The 16,826-nt window shown below is 48.8% G+C and overlaps 1 protein-coding gene across 13 annotated transcripts in view; it reads right to left on the bottom strand.

Moving 5' to 3' along the window:
• The window catches only part of LOC117261996 (pleckstrin homology domain-containing family A member 7-like), a 206,565-nt gene that overhangs the window by 23,806 nt on the left and 165,933 nt on the right, over nucleotides 1-16,826 (bottom strand). For 7 of the 13 annotated variants that reach the window (XR_013491559.1, XM_078167541.1, XM_078167542.1 and 4 more), the window contains 6 exons: nucleotides 15,539-15,720; nucleotides 13,316-13,864; nucleotides 12,571-13,117; nucleotides 10,598-10,681; nucleotides 9,896-10,138; nucleotides 447-500 (listed from right to left, as the gene is read on the bottom strand). Coding sequence is in view for 12 of the 13 variants with exons in the window: in XM_078167541.1 (XP_078023667.1) it covers nucleotides 447-500; nucleotides 9,896-10,138; nucleotides 10,598-10,681; nucleotides 12,571-13,117; nucleotides 13,316-13,864; nucleotides 15,539-15,720 (1,659 nt within the window). In the remaining variant the exon portion in view is untranslated. The remainder of the gene's footprint in view (nucleotides 1-446; nucleotides 501-9,895; nucleotides 10,139-10,597; nucleotides 10,682-12,570; nucleotides 13,118-13,315; nucleotides 13,865-15,538; nucleotides 15,721-16,826) is intronic. The other 6 variants (XM_078167543.1, XM_078167546.1, XM_078167551.1 and 3 more) reach the window with 3 other exon arrangements.

The following is a 16,826-nucleotide window of genomic DNA, read 5'->3' as shown; positions in this document are numbered from 1 at the left end:
AGGCTGGACACATGCGTCCCTACGCTGAACACAAGGGGATGTAACACATGCACGAGCGTCACGTCTACATGAACACACACACACACACACACACACACACACACACATACGTCCAGCTCTTACGTTCACCAGCGGCCTGAGAGGCCCAGCAGTGCAGTGCAGTAGTAAACTGTGAACTGCGAGGATCAGGGGCTCTAGAGCTCTGATCTGGAGTCAAAACCACAAAGACACAGAGCTGCAGTCACAAACATGGCGACTGCTTCAGTCAGACGAGTTACAGGACTAGGGGGGTGGGGGTGGGGGGGGTGGGGGTCTCTGACTAATGTCTCTGTTCAACAGCTCAACACGGGCCAAGGGTCAGACGTGAGCGTCAGTAAGTGTGTTAGTCCGACACATTTCAGATCAGAAACACAACTCAGAGGAGACGTTAACTCTGTACGGCTCACCTTCAGGTCCAGGTACTCCAGGTCCTTCTTCAGCTGCATGTAGGTGTCATCAGCCTGCAGGGGGACAGACAGGGACAGACATGGACAGACAGGGACAGACACGGGCAGACAGGGACAGATAGGGACGGACAGGGACAGACAGGGACAGACACGGGCAGACAGACACAGACACAGACATACAGGGACAGACACAGACAGACAAGGACAGACACGGACATACAGGGACAGACATGGACATACAGGGACAGACACAGACAGATAGGGACAGACATGGACAGACAGGGACAGACACAGACAGACAGGGACAGACACGGACAGACAGGGACAGACATGGACATACAGGGACAGACACAGACAGACAGGGACAGACACGGACATACAGGGACAGACATGGACATACAGGGACAGACACAGACAGGGACAGACATGGACAGACAGGGACAGACACGGACAGACATGGACAGACACAGACAGACAGGGACAGACAGGCACAGACACAGACAGACAGGACAGATAGGGACAGACATGGACAGACACGGACATACAGGGACAGACACAGACAGACAGGGACAGATAGGGACAGACACGGACAGACAGCGACAGACAGACAGACACAGACAGACATGGATAGACAGGGACAGACACGGACAGACAGCGACAGACAGGGACAGACACGGACAGACAGGGACAGACACGGACAGACAGGGACAGACACAGACAGACATGGACAGACATGGACAGACATGTCACTGTGGGTTATTGATTCATGTCAACAGTCTACAACCCTCAGTCCAAAAGAACTCTTCAGACGCTGCGTTAAAAACAGAACCAACCATTTCAGTCATTGTTATTCAGTTCAATCCAGTCCAGAGACGAGACGTTCAAACTGATAAAACTTTATTGTTCTGTTGTAAACATGAACATTAACTGTTTCTGGATTGAATAAAGGTCATTTGCAGATCATTATATTCTGGTTTTATTTAGGGTTTAAACAGCGTCCGGACTTTTTTGGGACGGAGGTTGTAAAGAAACTTGAGTGATAGTTCATCCAGCAGGACGTGGTGACGTCATAGTGTCAGGTATGAAGTGTGACCTGCTGTTACATGTCCTTGCCAACATGCATCACAACATCAGCAGCAAACCTTCAACACGTCGCTGAATTTAGTTTCGATTCAGCAACACATCAAGACAAACATCCTCCTGACAGAGGACCAAACTGACGGACACATCCACAGCCAGCCTGGTAGCCGAAGCATGGGATGGCTTTGCGGATGTCGAGGAGTTAGCAGCACAACATGCTCATGGACAGTTTCAGTAGAAGCACGGTATGGAGACGGACCAACCAACAACAGCACATGGAGCTAAGAGGAGGCAGATGAACCATGGCCGACGTGGTCTGCAGCTGTGGGGTCGAGGTTGCCACTGAAACACTCGGCTGGTGGTTTAGGTTGCGTGTTGCATTATGTCACTATAACACATGTACACATGGATGGAAACGACCAAGTTACAGTTACAGGTCTGGACTTCGACTGTGTCTGCAGGTGGACATACGAGGTGTCAGTGTTAATGAATATAAATCTTTGTTCGGCCTGTTTAGAGGATACGTTTGGTGTTTCTCTACCTGGAGCCTTTTTTCTCCTGTTGGTGTCTCAGTGACTGATGGGAGCTACAGACTGAGAGGGTTGCAGCTGTAACCACTGTGTGCGTCCACTAACAGAGTTTGTTTCTGTCCCTGACAGGATCAGATTGTTATTCTGAGTGTTTGACATCATGATTAAAGGATCCCTACAGAGATAGAGCTTTGTGTTAAACAGGAAGATCCTTTTTGTTTAGCAAGACACAGCCCTGAAATAACTGTCACCAAACCCACCAGATAACAATTAAATAAACACTCATGTTAGCCTGTACAGAGGCAGCATGTTGTCACATATAACGGGTTTATGTGACTGGAGTGTCTTTGTGATGACATCATGTTTGCAGGAAACTGAGACGATCACAGTTACAGTCATAAAGTTGGTACTGTAAGATCTGTTGGATGATGGTGGGATGATGTTGGGATGATGGGGGGTGATGGTTGGATGATGGGGATGATGGGGGATGATGGTGGGATGATGGTTGGATGATGGGGATGATGGTGGATGATGGTTGGATGATGGTGGATGATGGTGGGATGATGGGGGATGATGGTGGGATGATGGGGGATGATGGTGGGATGATGGTGAGATGATGGTGGGATGATGGTTGGATGATGGTGGGATGATGTTGGGATGATGGTGAGATGATGGTGGGATGATGGTTGGATGATGGAGAGATGATGGTGAGATGATGGTGGGATGATGGTTGGATGATGGTGGGATGATGGGGGATGATGGTGGGATGATGGTGGGATGATGGTTGGATGATGGGGATGATGTTGGGATGATGGGGGGTGATGGTTGGATGATGGGGGATGATGGGGGATCATGGTGGGATGATGGGGGATGATGGTGGGATGATGTTGGGATGATGGTGGGATGATGGGGGATGATGGTGGGATGATGTTGGGATGTTGGTGGGATGATGGGGGATGATGGTGGGATGATGGTGGGATGTTGGTGGGATGATGGTGGCATGATGGGGGATGATGGGGGATCATGGTGGGATGATGGTGGGATGATGGGGGATGATGGTGGAATGATGGTGGCATGATGGTGGGATGATGGGGGATCATGGTGGGATGATGGTGGCATGATGGTGGGATGATGGTGGGATGATGTTGGGATGATGGGGGATGATGGTGGGATGATGGTGGCATGATGGTGGGATGATGGGGGATGATGGTGGCATGATGGGGGATGATGGTGGGATGATGGTGGGATGATGGGGGATGATGGTGGGATGATGGTGGCATGATGGGGGATGATGTTGGGATGATGGTGGCATGATGGTGGGATGATGGTGGGATGATGGGGGATGATGGTGGGATGATGGTGGGATGATGGTGGCATGATGGGGGATGATGTTGGGATGATGGGGGATGATGGTGGGATGATGTTGGGATGATGGGGGATGATGGTGGGATGATGGGGAGATGATGGTGGGATGATGGTGGGATGATGGGGGATGATGTTGGGATGATGGTGGCATGATGGTGGGATGATGGGGGATGATGTTGGGATGATGGTGGCATGATGGTGGCATGATGGTGGGATGATGGGGGATGATGGTGGGATGATGGTGGAATGATGATGGGATGATGGTGGGATGATGGGGGATGATGGTGGGATGATGGTGGAATGATGGTGGGATGATGGGGGATGATGGTGGGATGATGGGGGATGATGTTGGGATGATGGGGGATGATGGTGGGATGATGTTGGGATGATGGGGGATGATGGTGGGATGATGGTGGCATGATGGTGGGATGATGGTGGCATGATGGTGGGATGATGGTGGGATGATGGGGGATGATGGTGGGATGATGGTGGGATGATGGGGGATGATGGTGGGATGATGGGGGATGATGGTGGGATGATGGTGGGATGATGGTGGCATGATGGTGGGATGATGGGGGATGATGTTGGGATGATGGTGGCATGATGGTGGGATGATGGTGGGATGATGGGGGATGATGGTGGGATGATGGTGGCATGATGGTGGGATGATGGGGGATGATGTTGGGATGATGGTGGCATGATGGTGGGATGATGGGGGATGATGTTGGGATGATGGTGGCATGATGGTGGGATGATGGTAGGATGATGGGGGATGATGGTGGGATGATGGTGGAATGATGGTGGGATGATGGTGGGATGATGTTGGGATGATGGGGGATGATGGTGGCATGATGGTGGGATGATGGTGGAATGATGGTGGGATGATGGTGGGATGATGGGGGATGATGGTGGGATGATGGGGGATGATGGTGGGATGATGGTGGAATGATGGTGGGATGATGGTGGGATGATGGTGGGATGATGGGGGATGATGGTGGGATGATGGGGGATGATGGTGGCATGATGGGGGATGATGGGGGATGATGGTGGGATGATGGTGGCATGATGGTGGGATGATGGGGGATGATGTTGGGATGATGGTGGCATGATGGGGGATGATGGTGGCATGATGGTGGGATGATGGTGGGATGATGGGGGATGATGGTGGCATGATGGGGGATGATGGTTGGATGATGTTGGGATGATGGTGGCATGATGGGGGATGATGGTGGATGATGTTGGGATGATGGGGGATGATGTTGGGATGATGGGGGATGATGGGGGATGATGGGGGATGATGGTTGGATGATAGGGGATGATGGTGGGATGATGGGGGATGATGGTGGGATGATGGGGGATGATGGTTGGATGATGGGGATGATGGTGGGATGATGTTGGGATGATGGGGGATGATGGTGGCATGATGGTGGCATGATGGGGGATGATGGGGGATGATGTTGGGATGATGGGGGATGATGGTGGCATGATGGTGGCATGATGGGGGATGATGGGGGATGATTTTGGGATGATGGGGGATGATGGTGGCATGATGGGGGATGATGGGGGATGATGGTGGGATGATGGTGGCATGATGGGGGATGATGTTGGGATGATGGGGGATGATGTTGGGATGATGGGGGATGATGGTGGGATGATGGGGGATGATGGGGGATGATGGTGGGATGATGGTGGGATGATGGGGGATGATGGTGGGATGATGTTGGGATGATGGGGGATGATGGTGGCATGATGGTGGCATGATGGTGGGATGATGGGGGATGATGGTGGGATGATGGTGGGATGATGGGGGATGATGGTGGCATGATGGTGGGATGATGGTGACATGATGGTGGCATGATGGGGGATGATGGGGGATGATGTTGGGATGATGGGGGATGATGGTGGGATGATGGTGGCATGATGGGGGATGATGTTGGGATGATGGGGGATGATGGTGGGATGATGGTGGCATGATGGGGGATGATGGTGGGATGATGGGGGATGATGGTGGGATGATGGTGGCATGATGGTGGGATGATGGGGGATGATGTTGGGATGATGGTGGCATGATGGGGGATGATGGTGGCATGATGGTGGGATGATGGGGGATGATGGTGGCATGATGGGGGATGATGGGGGATGATGTTGGGATGATGGTGGCATGATGGGGGATGATGGTGGATGATGTTGGGATGATGGGGGATGATGTTGGGATGATGGGGGATGATGGGGGATGATGGGGGATGATGGTTGGATGATGGGGGATGATGGTGGGATGATGGTGGGATGATGGGGGATGATGGTTGGATGATGGGGATGATGGTGGGATGATGTTGGGATGATGGGGGATGATGGTGGCATGATGGTGGCATGATGGGGGATGATGGGGGATGATGTTGGGATGATGGGGGATGATGGTGGCATGATGGTGGCATGATGGGGGATGATGGGGGATGATGTTGGGATGATGGGGGATGATGGTGGGATGATGGTGGCATGATGGGGGATGATGTTGGGATGATGGGGGATGATGGTGGGATGATGGTGGCATGATGGGGGATGATGTTGGGATGATGGGGGATGATGGTGGGATGATGGTGGCATGATGGGGGATGATGGGGGATGATGGTGGGATGATGGTGGGATGATGGGGGATGATGGTGGGATGATGTTGGGATGATGGGGGATGATGGTGGCATGATGGTGGCATGATGGTGGGATGATGGGGGATGATGGTGGGATGATGGGGGATGATGGTGGCATGATGGTGGCATGATGGTGGGATGATGGTGGGATGATGGGGGATGATGGTGGGATGATGGAGCTGATGGTTGGATGATGGGGGATGATGTTGGGATGATGGGGGATGATGGTGGCATGATGGTGGGATGATGGCGACATGATGGGGGATGACGGTGGGATGATGGTGGGATGATGGAGCTGATGGTTGGATGATGTTGGGATGATGGGGGATGATGGTGGCATGATGGTGACATGATGGTGACATGATGGGGGATGACGGTGGGATGATGGTGGGATGATGGTGGGATGATGGTGACATGATGGTGACATGATGGGGCATGACGGTGGGATGATGGTGGGATGATGGTGGGATGATGGAGCTGATGGTTGGATGATGGTTGGATGATGGTGGGATGATGAGGGATTATGGGGGATGATGGTGGGATGATGGTGGAATGATGGTGGGATGATGGTGGGATGATGGGGGATGATGGTGGAATGATGGTGGGATGATGTTGGGATGATGGGGGATGATGGTGGAATGATGGTTGGATGATGGTGGGATGATGGTTGGATGATGGTTGGATGATGGTGGGATGATGGTTGGATGATGGTGGGATGATGGTGGGATGATGGGGGATGATGGTGGAATGATGGTGGGATGATGTTGGGATGATGGGGGATGATGGTGGAATGATGGTGGGATGATGTTGGGATGATGGGGGATGATGGTGGAATGATGGTTGGATGATGGTGGGATGATGGTTGGATGATGGTGGGATGATGGTGGGATGATGGGGGGAATTGATCATTTTGTTGATAGCGCCGTAGGCTCACTGCGAACAACACTCGACTCTGTAGCTCCTCTTAAAAAGAAGTTAACAAAGCAAAGAAAGTTCGCTCCTTGGTATAACTCTCAAACCTGTAAGTTAAAACAAATATCGCGAAAATTTGAAAGGAATTGGCGATTAACCAAACTGGAAGAATCTCGTTTAATCTGGGCAGACAGTCTCAAAACCTATAAGAGGGGCCTCCGCAATGCCAGAGCAAACTATTACTCAGCATTAATAGAAGAAAACAAGAACAACCCCAGGTTTCTTTTCAGCACTGTAGCCAGGCTGACTGAGAGTCAAAGCTCTATTGAGCCTTGTATTCCTTTAGCCCTTAGCAGTAATGATTTTATGAGCTTTTTTAATGACAAAATTCTAACTATTAGAGGCAAAATTCATGACCTCCTGTCCTCAGATAGTACCTATCTAACCTCAAACACAGCTGTAAGACCTAATATATATTTAGATTGTTCTCCCCAATTTCTCTTCAAGAATTGGCCGCAGTGATTTCTTCATCTAAATCATCAACGTGTCTCTTAGACCCCATCCCAACTAGGCTACTTAAGGAGGTCTTTCCTTTAGTTAACACTCATATATTAGATATGATCAATATATCCTTATTAACAGGCTATGTACCACAGTCTTTTAAGGTAGCTGTAATTAAACCTCTCCTAAAAAAGCCCACCCTGGATCCAGAGGTGTTAGCCAACTATAGACCAATATCTAATCTTCCCTTTATGTCAAAGATCCTTGAGAAAGTAGTCGCAAACCAGCTGTGTGATTTTCTCCATGATAATAATTTATTTGAGGAATTTCAGTCAGGATTTAGAGTGCATCATAGCACTGAGACAGCACTAGTTAAAATTACAAATGACCTTCTGATTGCTTCAGACAAAGGACTTGTCTCTGTACTTGTTTTATTAGATCTTAGTGCGGCGTTTGACACTATTGACCATCAAATTCTACTGCAGAGACTGGATCACTTAATAGGCCTAAAAGGTTCTGCACTAAGCTGGTTTAAATCTTATTTATCTGATTGTTTTCAGTTTGTTCACGTTCATAATGAATCATCCTTACGTACCAAAGTTTGTTTTGGAGTTCTGCAAGGTTCTGTGCTCGGACCAATCCTATTTACTCTATATATGCTTCCTTTAGGTAACATCATTAGAAATCACTCTATAAATTTCCATTGTTATGCGGATGATACACAGTTCTATTTGTCTATGAAGCCAGAAGAAAGTAATCAGTTAACTAAACTCCATAACTGCCTTAAAGACATAAAAACCTGGATGAGCACCAATTTCCTGATGTTAAATTCAGACAAAACTGAAGTTATTGTTCTTGGCCCCAAACAACTCAGAGACTCTTTATCTGATAACATAGTTTCTCTAGATGGCATTGCTCTGGCCTCTAGCACTACCGTAAAAAAGCTCAGAGTAACATTTGATCAAGATTTGTCTTTTAATTCTCATTTAAAACAAACCTCACAGACTGCACTTTTTCATCTGCGTAATATTGACACCGTCTCCACATTTAAGACTAGACTTAAGACTTTCCTCTTTGATAAAGCTTATAGTTAGGGCTGGCTCAGGCTTGCCCTGTACCAGCCCCTAGTTAGGCTGACTTAGGCCTAGTCTGCCGGAGGACCCCCTATAATACACCGGGCACCTTCTCTCCTTCTCTCTCTCTCTCTTTCTCTCTCTCTCGTGTCCTATTACTGGATGTCACTAACTCGGTTTCTTCTCTGAAGCCTTTATACACATATGATTATTGTCACACATGTATACTATCAGATATTAATATATTATTACTTATAATATAATATCCATCTGTCCTGCATCTCTCTCTCTCTCTCTCTCTGTCTCTCTCTCTCTCTCTCTCTGTCTCTCTGTGTCATACGGATTACTGTTAATTTATTATGCTGATCTGTTCTGTACGACATCTATTGCACGTCTGTCCGTCCTGGAAGAGGGATCCCTCCTCAGTTGCTCTTCCTGAGGTTTCTACCGTTTTTTCCCCGTTAAAGGGTTTTTTTGGGGAGTTTTTCCTGATCAGCTGTGAGGGTCATAAGGACAGAGGGATGTCGTATGCTGTAAAGCCCTGTGAGGGAAATTGTGATTTGTGTTATTGGGCTTTATAAATAAAATTGATTGATTGATTGATTGATTGATGATGGTGGGATGATGTTGGGATGATGGTTGGATTATGGGGGGATGATGAATTCTTCACACAGATGGTTTAAAGGTGTTACACAGACACACACACACACACACACACACACACACACACACGTGTCAGATCAGTTTTAAATCGAAAGTTTCTGACATGTGGTATAATTAGAGGTGCTGATGGTGTTTGGACTCAGACAGCAGAGACATGATGATGTTCAACAATGATTGCCTGAACTTCACCAATTGTCCTGACAGCGGTATGAGAGGATGTCTCAGGATATTAAATGTCATTAGGATTCATCCCCTGAGGATGACGACCCCCTCACAGCAACATTTCATTTAAATACAGAAATTATTTTTGACAAAATCCAGTTAAAATCAAAGTGTTGGACAAATTAAAGTCAGGAAGGAGTCTTAAAATGATTAGAGTTCATTATCTGATGAGATGTTTCAGTCTGGACTTGGACAGACAAACTGAGGGACAGACAAACTGATGGACAGACAAACTGAGGAGGAGACAGGAATGATGGACAGAAATAATAACGACACCTGTGTCAGAGAGACAGTGTTGAACATTCAGAGTTTTCTGTGTGACAGGAGCAACAGGTGAAGATCTCCATCAGATCGGAGTGTGATGCAGCTCTGCAGTGTGTTCAGCAGCAACCTCCACCAGGCCGTGATAACATGAGGGGCGGACAGGAAGACATGTTGCGGGGGGGGAGGGGCCCCACCTGGGTGCTGCAGGGGCCCAGGGGAGTGGAGACGCCCACATGTCGGAGGTGGGACACAGGAGAGGGGCCGGAGCTGAGGAGGGGGCTGGTGCTTGTGGTGGTGGTGGTGAGGAAGTGGTTGTGTTGGTAGGCGTCCGTAGGACCGTTGAGCCGCTGGAGCTGGGAGAACGCGTGCTGACGAGCGGAGGCCATCTTGGCCTGATGCCGGCGCAGCTGAATGAGGAGCAGGGTGAGCTCCTCAGGCTGTGGTGCACCACAGGACGTTAACACTGACCACACTTCAGTCAAACCATAAAAACTTCTGTATTCACTAACAGCTGACGGACAGATCGAACAGCAGATACATTTAGGAGGGTTAATGGTGTCGAGACAGAAGACTGAACTCACAGCGTCACGCCGGAGACAACGTCTGCAAATGTTCAGCAGCCGACCGGCCTGTGCCGACAAAAGACTGATCAAGATTCAGTATCTACTAACATTTTGTTTTAGTGAGGAATGAACGCTGACTGATCTCTGTCAGCGTGAACACATTGTGAGACTGAACTCTGAAACAGCGAGAGGGAGATACACATCACTTCCTGGGTCAGCCTGTTAAAGTTCCTGCTCCAAACAGAGACAGATGGCGTCCCTACCCACAGTAACACTCTGTCTAACATTAATATCTAAAATACAGTGAGGTTGTGTTTGATTAGTCAGACGTACCGTTTTCCCGTGGAGGCTGGGAGCACTGACTGTGTGTGTGATGTAACCAGACGCAGGCATCGACCGTCTCTCGATAGTAGCAGCCTGACAACACACAGACAACACAGTTAGTACACACACACGCACACACACACACACACACACACACACACACTCAGTGGTGTTTAGAGACAGTAAACAGTCAGATTATGGACAGTGTCATCACCTCATCATTAAAGGCTCCTGCTCCTGTTTCAGAGGAGAAACTCTGTATTCTTTATCATTATTATTCAACACAGTATATTAAACAGCTCTGTATAGAGTGTGCCAGTAAACCCGGAACTCCATTAGCACTTTTAGCACTTCCGGTGCTCTCGTCTAAAAGTCAATACGTTTTTTTGAATGGGATTTTGGTAAAATGCCTCAAATAAGGTCTGTGGTTAACAAAAGCTTAAGAGAGTTTCAGGTTTTGTTCTACGACATAAAACACGTCAGTAAATACCCTACTTGTGAATTTTGAAGCTTTTACGTGTCATAAAAAAGGCAGTTGCTAACAAGTTGCTCAATACGACTACAAACCCTGTCGGGGACATTAAACGTCATCACCCCCGAACAGGTGAGAGTGCTGGCAGTCCGCCATTACAGCTTCTTATTTAGCTTAAACAGTCCAATTTCCCCATTATACAATGTTTTTAAAATAAAGCGGCCGAAATCAGTTGAAAGCTTAGTGGCAGTGACGTCAAGAGTCATGTGACCGTGGAGTAGTCATGTAGTCCAATAAAGCCTAACATTACCTTTTTACTTCTGGCGATCGCATTTAAGCTTCAAATGCGGTATGAAAGGTGTTCATATGTGAAGATTATCTTGTTGAACAAAACCTGTAAGTATCATAAACTTGTGTTAGCCACAGAGCTTATTTTCTGACATAATCCAAAACGCAATGCAAAAATCACATTCACTTTCTCTTCCGGGAACCAGCGCGATGCTAAACTTCTGGGTTCTGATGTCAGCCCTGGCACACTCTAAATATGTATTTATACAACAGTTAGTTCCGACCGAGTAATTTGATTGGACGAGAGGCATTCCATGAGTGCTGATATAGAGTATAACATCACTGGGACTTTAACAGTAAAATCACTCCGCTCACAGGTGTTATAAATATAAACAGAACCGTTAATTAACCAACTGTCACACTCGCTACACTGACACAAACTGACACTATAGCGTTACACCAAGAAGATGGATATTTCCCCCAAAATTACATTTGAATTAAATTCTGAGTGGTCGTCAGGAGAGGACGAGGAAAAGGAAAGCCAGGACTCTTGTGTGCAGACCTCCAGGTGTGTTTGAATCCGGCCGTGCCAACATCCAGGTTTGAACTGGACGAAGTTACACAGCTGCAGATCAATGTAAATACAAAGTAGCTTGTGAGTTCCTGGCGTGTGTGCTGCGTTGCCTGGCAACACACCGGGGAACTGTTTTTTTTTTTTTTTTGCGGAGCTACATAACATACTTAAATAATTTATTTCAACACCCTTTGTTAACATTTCCTTACTCAGCATTGCTGTTTAAGCTGTTGTTGAACTGTTGTATAAAAGCAACATCACACTGGAGGGAGTGACGTTGGAATATATATCGTCACGGCTGTGATTGTCTTCTGTGACCGAATCACAGCCGTGACGATATACAGTCCAACGTCACTCCCTCTCGTGAGATATTGCTTAAATATGTATGTATGTATATATGTATATATGCAGTTTACAGTGAGAGTTTGATGTGGACCAACTGCTGACATCACAGTTTCATTACCTCTGATTAACAAAAGTCTAACTGTCCCACTGAGGTTGTGTTTGGACACTCATGTGACCTCAGCGTGTCCAACATAAACTAAACCTGTGTGAGGACAGAACAGTTTACTGACGCTACAGGACATCAAATAAAGACAAGACTATAGTTTCACTTCGACGGGTCGTCTGTAACAAACATTATTTTACCTTGAGCAGCTGAGACTTGGTCCTGCGGGGGGACATGGGGAAGGGCATGTCCATCACTGACCCATCACCCACCGGCCTGACGGTCACCCTCTCTGCTGGCGTGTGCGGCCTCCGTGTGGGTGACAGGGTTCTGCTGCTGCCGGGTGGAGGCCCAGGTGGAGGGATGTCTGCAGCTGAAGGTGGAACTGACACACAGCGGGACGCTCCTTCAGACCGGGTTAATGACGAGGAGGGAGGCACGGTGGACTGGGGGCGGGGGCCAAATGGGTAGTCCGGGGCCGGAGTGTACAGCGGTGCCGTGGGGCTGCCGTGACGGAACTGGTGGCGCTGCTGCCACTCGTACAGTTGCCACACAGTGTTGGGCCCCGGGTCAGGGGTGAGGCGGAAGTGGCTGAGGCGGTCCTGGGCGTACTTGTACTCGCCAAGTCGGGCGGGCGTGGGGCTCTGGCGAGGAGTCTTTGGCAAGGTCTGATATGCATCTACAGAGGTGAACTTGTGCTGGGTTGGTGGCGTGCGTCTAGGGAGAGTGTTCTCTCTGGATGATGGGCTGAAACAGCAGGACACAAAAACACTCAGGTCTCACATCATAAACAGAGTCAAAGTCAAGTCGAATCTTTTATCAGCGTCAGACCTCAAACTAAAGTCCCTGACCTTGACCCACCTCTGCGGAGCAGTCAGTGAAACATAATGTCAGTAATCTGATAGGACTTTGTATTTGGATATCAGACATGTGACAGTGACGTACCCTTTGTGCTCCGTCTTCTGCACTTTGACCCACTGCTCCACCTGCTCCAGAGCGCTTCTCCTGTGCACCTGTTTGTGTGTGTCAGCAGGGGGTGGGGCCGGCGCCCTCTGGTACGTCCCTGCTGCAATGCCATTGGGCTCAAGGATGGGGCTGGGCGTGGACGTGAGGCCATTCCTTGTACAGACGCTGGAGGGGAGAGTGGAGGCAGCTCGTGATGGCGCCCGGGAGGGTACCCTGGATACGGGCGCTGAGGCCGACACGTGGTCTAACTGCGGGAGGGCGGAGGATGCAGGGTTGGAGGGGAGGGACGTGTGTGTGTCCATTTCCAGGGTGGTACTGCCTATAGGGCGCTCCAGCGTGGCGGTGGCAGGAGAGTCTTTGTGGAAGCTGCAGCGTTCGTCTGTGTCGTGGTGGATGGGCTCCAGGAGGACCTCGTGGATGATGGGCTTCATGGCGTTGCAGTCGGAGGTCTTGTGGTGATTGATGTGGTTGGACTGAGGGACGGCCTGCTGCTGCAACATGTTGAATGTCTCCAACTTATCAGATGGTCTGTGGAGAGAAGACATGACACAGTCTGTCATTGTTTATACTGTGTGTGAGTTTGTCTCTAACACTGTGAGAGTTTGATTCCTGAGAGTGACGGCAGAGTGGCGGCAGACAGTGGTGAGGAGATGAATAATCAGACACACCTGAGAGCTGGAGGAGGAAACATTAACAGAAGCATCAGGGAGGAAACAGAGAGTAAAGTGATTCTGGTTATTCTCCTGTCTGACGCCAACTCCTTGAATATTTGTAAAAAACTCAGTGTTACACAGGAGAACAGGAGGATAATTAACTCCAGCTGACAGATGATTCTTCTTCTTCAAACCTCTCGAAGGATTTCAGTGATTTTAACTCGATAAGCACCAGTTCTGTTTCATTTGATCACTGCCTTGATATCACATGGATGTGTCCTTCATCCATCTCAGAGGTCTCTGTCTTTGCTCTGCTGAACTGAATTTAAACTCTATGAACGTCACATAAAAGACAAACTTTTAAAATCAACACTAACTTTAAGAACAAAGCTAAAAACACAGGACAGACGAGGAGAGGAACCCTGAGACCACAGCCAGGTGTTAAACTGTGTAAAAAAAATCCTGTCAGGTCTCTGAAGTTCAATCTCACACCACAGTTTATATTTAGGAGATGAATTAAACAGCCTCAGGCGTCGACAGCTGGGATCTGAAGATATTCAATATAAATGATTAGTTTGTCTCCGTCAGTCTGACTTTAAAGTTTGGATCTGTTGGCATTTGAGGTTGTTTGAGGTTCAGTGTTGGAAATATTACTTTGTAAATGCAGCACATTATAGTTATTAAAAATGAAATAAATAATTCAACTGTTTCAAGTACTTCAGCAAAGTAATGTAACTTATTACATTTGATTATGGTTTGATTACTTTTCTAACAAATGTTTTAAACTGGGCAGCAGAGCTGACAAATGTCCAGAAATCCTGCACGGGATTTCTGCTGTCGTCAGAGGTTCAGGTACTGGTACTGGTATTGGTACTGGTATTGGTACTGGTATTGGTACTGGTACTGGTATTGGTACTGGTACTGGTACTGGTGTTGATATTGGTACTGGTACTGGTATCGGTACTGGTATTGGTATTGGTACTGGTATTGGTACTGGTACTGGTATTGGTATTGATGTTGGTATTCGTAGTTTTTTAAGACAGCACCCAGCTGTGGTTTCAGCAGCCAGATAATAAAACACAGTCCATTAGTATGTCAGCTCAGGACTGTTTACATTAAAACTGGTTTTCAGGGATGATCACTATCAGCTGATCAGGGGTCGTTCAAAACCTCTACAGTACCGTACAACATGTCTGGTACCAAACACAGACTGACAGAGGACAATCATTTAAAGATAGAGAGTGTGTGTGTTCAGTCAGGTCAACAGCTGTGTGATCCTAATGAGCTACTTTAATCAACGTTATATCTTAATATAAAAACTCTCAGAGGACAGAAGTTCTGATTTATAAGTTACAGCTGTCAGACAGCAGGGGGAGCTCACGGTGTTCAGCTGACAGGTCAGTGTTTGACAGTAGGAACAGAAGAAGAGACGACCTCTGGAGGAACGTTGAGTTTGTTCAGTCTGTTTATTTAGTGACTGAACGTCATCCTCCTGCAGGACCTCCTGACTTCTGTGTGTGTGTGTGTGTGTGTGTGTGTGTAGCTGTACCTGATGAGCGTGTGTGTGTGGTTCTCCATCAGTGTGGCCTGGTTCATGGCCCTCAGCCAGGTGTTCATGTCCTCCTGGGTGTCGGCACTGAAGTAATACGTCCTCATCCCGCTGTGCTCCGCCTGCGAGCCAATCACAGAGCTCTGCTTGTAAATGTACGAGCGCATACCAGTGTGGCTAGCCTATAGGAAGAGAGAGGAGGACGGGTCAGAGGGACAGAGACACCGTCCAGCTTCAGCTGAGGTCAGAAGGAAAGAGACGCTGTCCCACCAGCTTCAGCTGAGGTCAGAGGGACAGAGACACCGTCCAGCTTCAGCTGAGGTCAGAGAGACAGAGACGCTGTCCCACCAGCTTCAGCTGAGGTCAGAGGGACAGAGACGCCATCCCACCAGCTTTAGCTGAGGTCAGAGGGACAGAGACACCGTCCAGCTTCAGCTGAGGTCAGAGAGACAGAGACGCTGTCCCACCAGCTTCAGCTGAGGTCAGAGGGACAGAGACGCCATCCCACCAGCTTCAGCTGAGGTCAGAGGGACAGAGACGCCATCCCACCAGCTTTAGCTGAGGTCAGAGGGACAGAGACGCCGTCCAACCAGCTTCAGCTGAGGTCAGAGAGACAGAGACGCCTTCCAGGTTCAGCTGAGGTCAGAGGGACAGAGACGCCGTCCCACCAGCTTCAGCTGAGGTCAGAGAGACAGAGACGCCTTCCAGCTTCAGCTGAGGTCAGAGGGACAGAGACACCGTCCAGCTTCAGCTGAGGTCAGAAGGAAAGAGACGCCATCCCACCAGCTTCAGCTGAGGTCAGAGGGACAGAGACGCCGTCCAACCAGCTTCAGCTGAGGTCAGAGAGACAGAGACGCCTTCCAGGTTCAGCTGAGGTCAGAGGGACAGAGACGCTGTCCCACCAGCTTCAGCTGAGGTCAGAAGGAAAGAGACGCCATCCCACCAGCTTCAGCTGAGGTCAGAGGGACAGAGACGCCTTCCAGGTTCAGCTGAGGTCAGAGAGACAGAGACGCTGTCCCACCAGCTTCAGCTGAGGTCAGAGAGACAGAGACGCTGTCCCACCAGCTTCAGCTGAGGTCAGAGGGACAGAGACGCCGTCCCACCAGCTTCAGCTGAGGTCAGAGGGACAGAGACGCCGTCCAACCAGCTTCAGCTGAGGTCAGAGAGACAGAGATGCCGTCTCACCAGCTTCAGCTGAGGTCAGAGAGATGAGGAGGAGACATGCTGTCCAACAAGAGAAACAACATCAGGCCAAACAGACAGCCAACGAAGGAAACCACACAGAGAC

Source organism: Epinephelus lanceolatus, chromosome 5 (genome assembly GCF_041903045.1).
Source record: "Epinephelus lanceolatus isolate andai-2023 chromosome 5, ASM4190304v1, whole genome shotgun sequence".
NCBI lineage: Eukaryota > Metazoa > Chordata > Actinopteri > Perciformes > Serranidae > Epinephelus > Epinephelus lanceolatus.
Note: the sequence above shows the minus strand (reverse complement) of the source record. Positions and strands in the feature narration are given on the sequence as shown.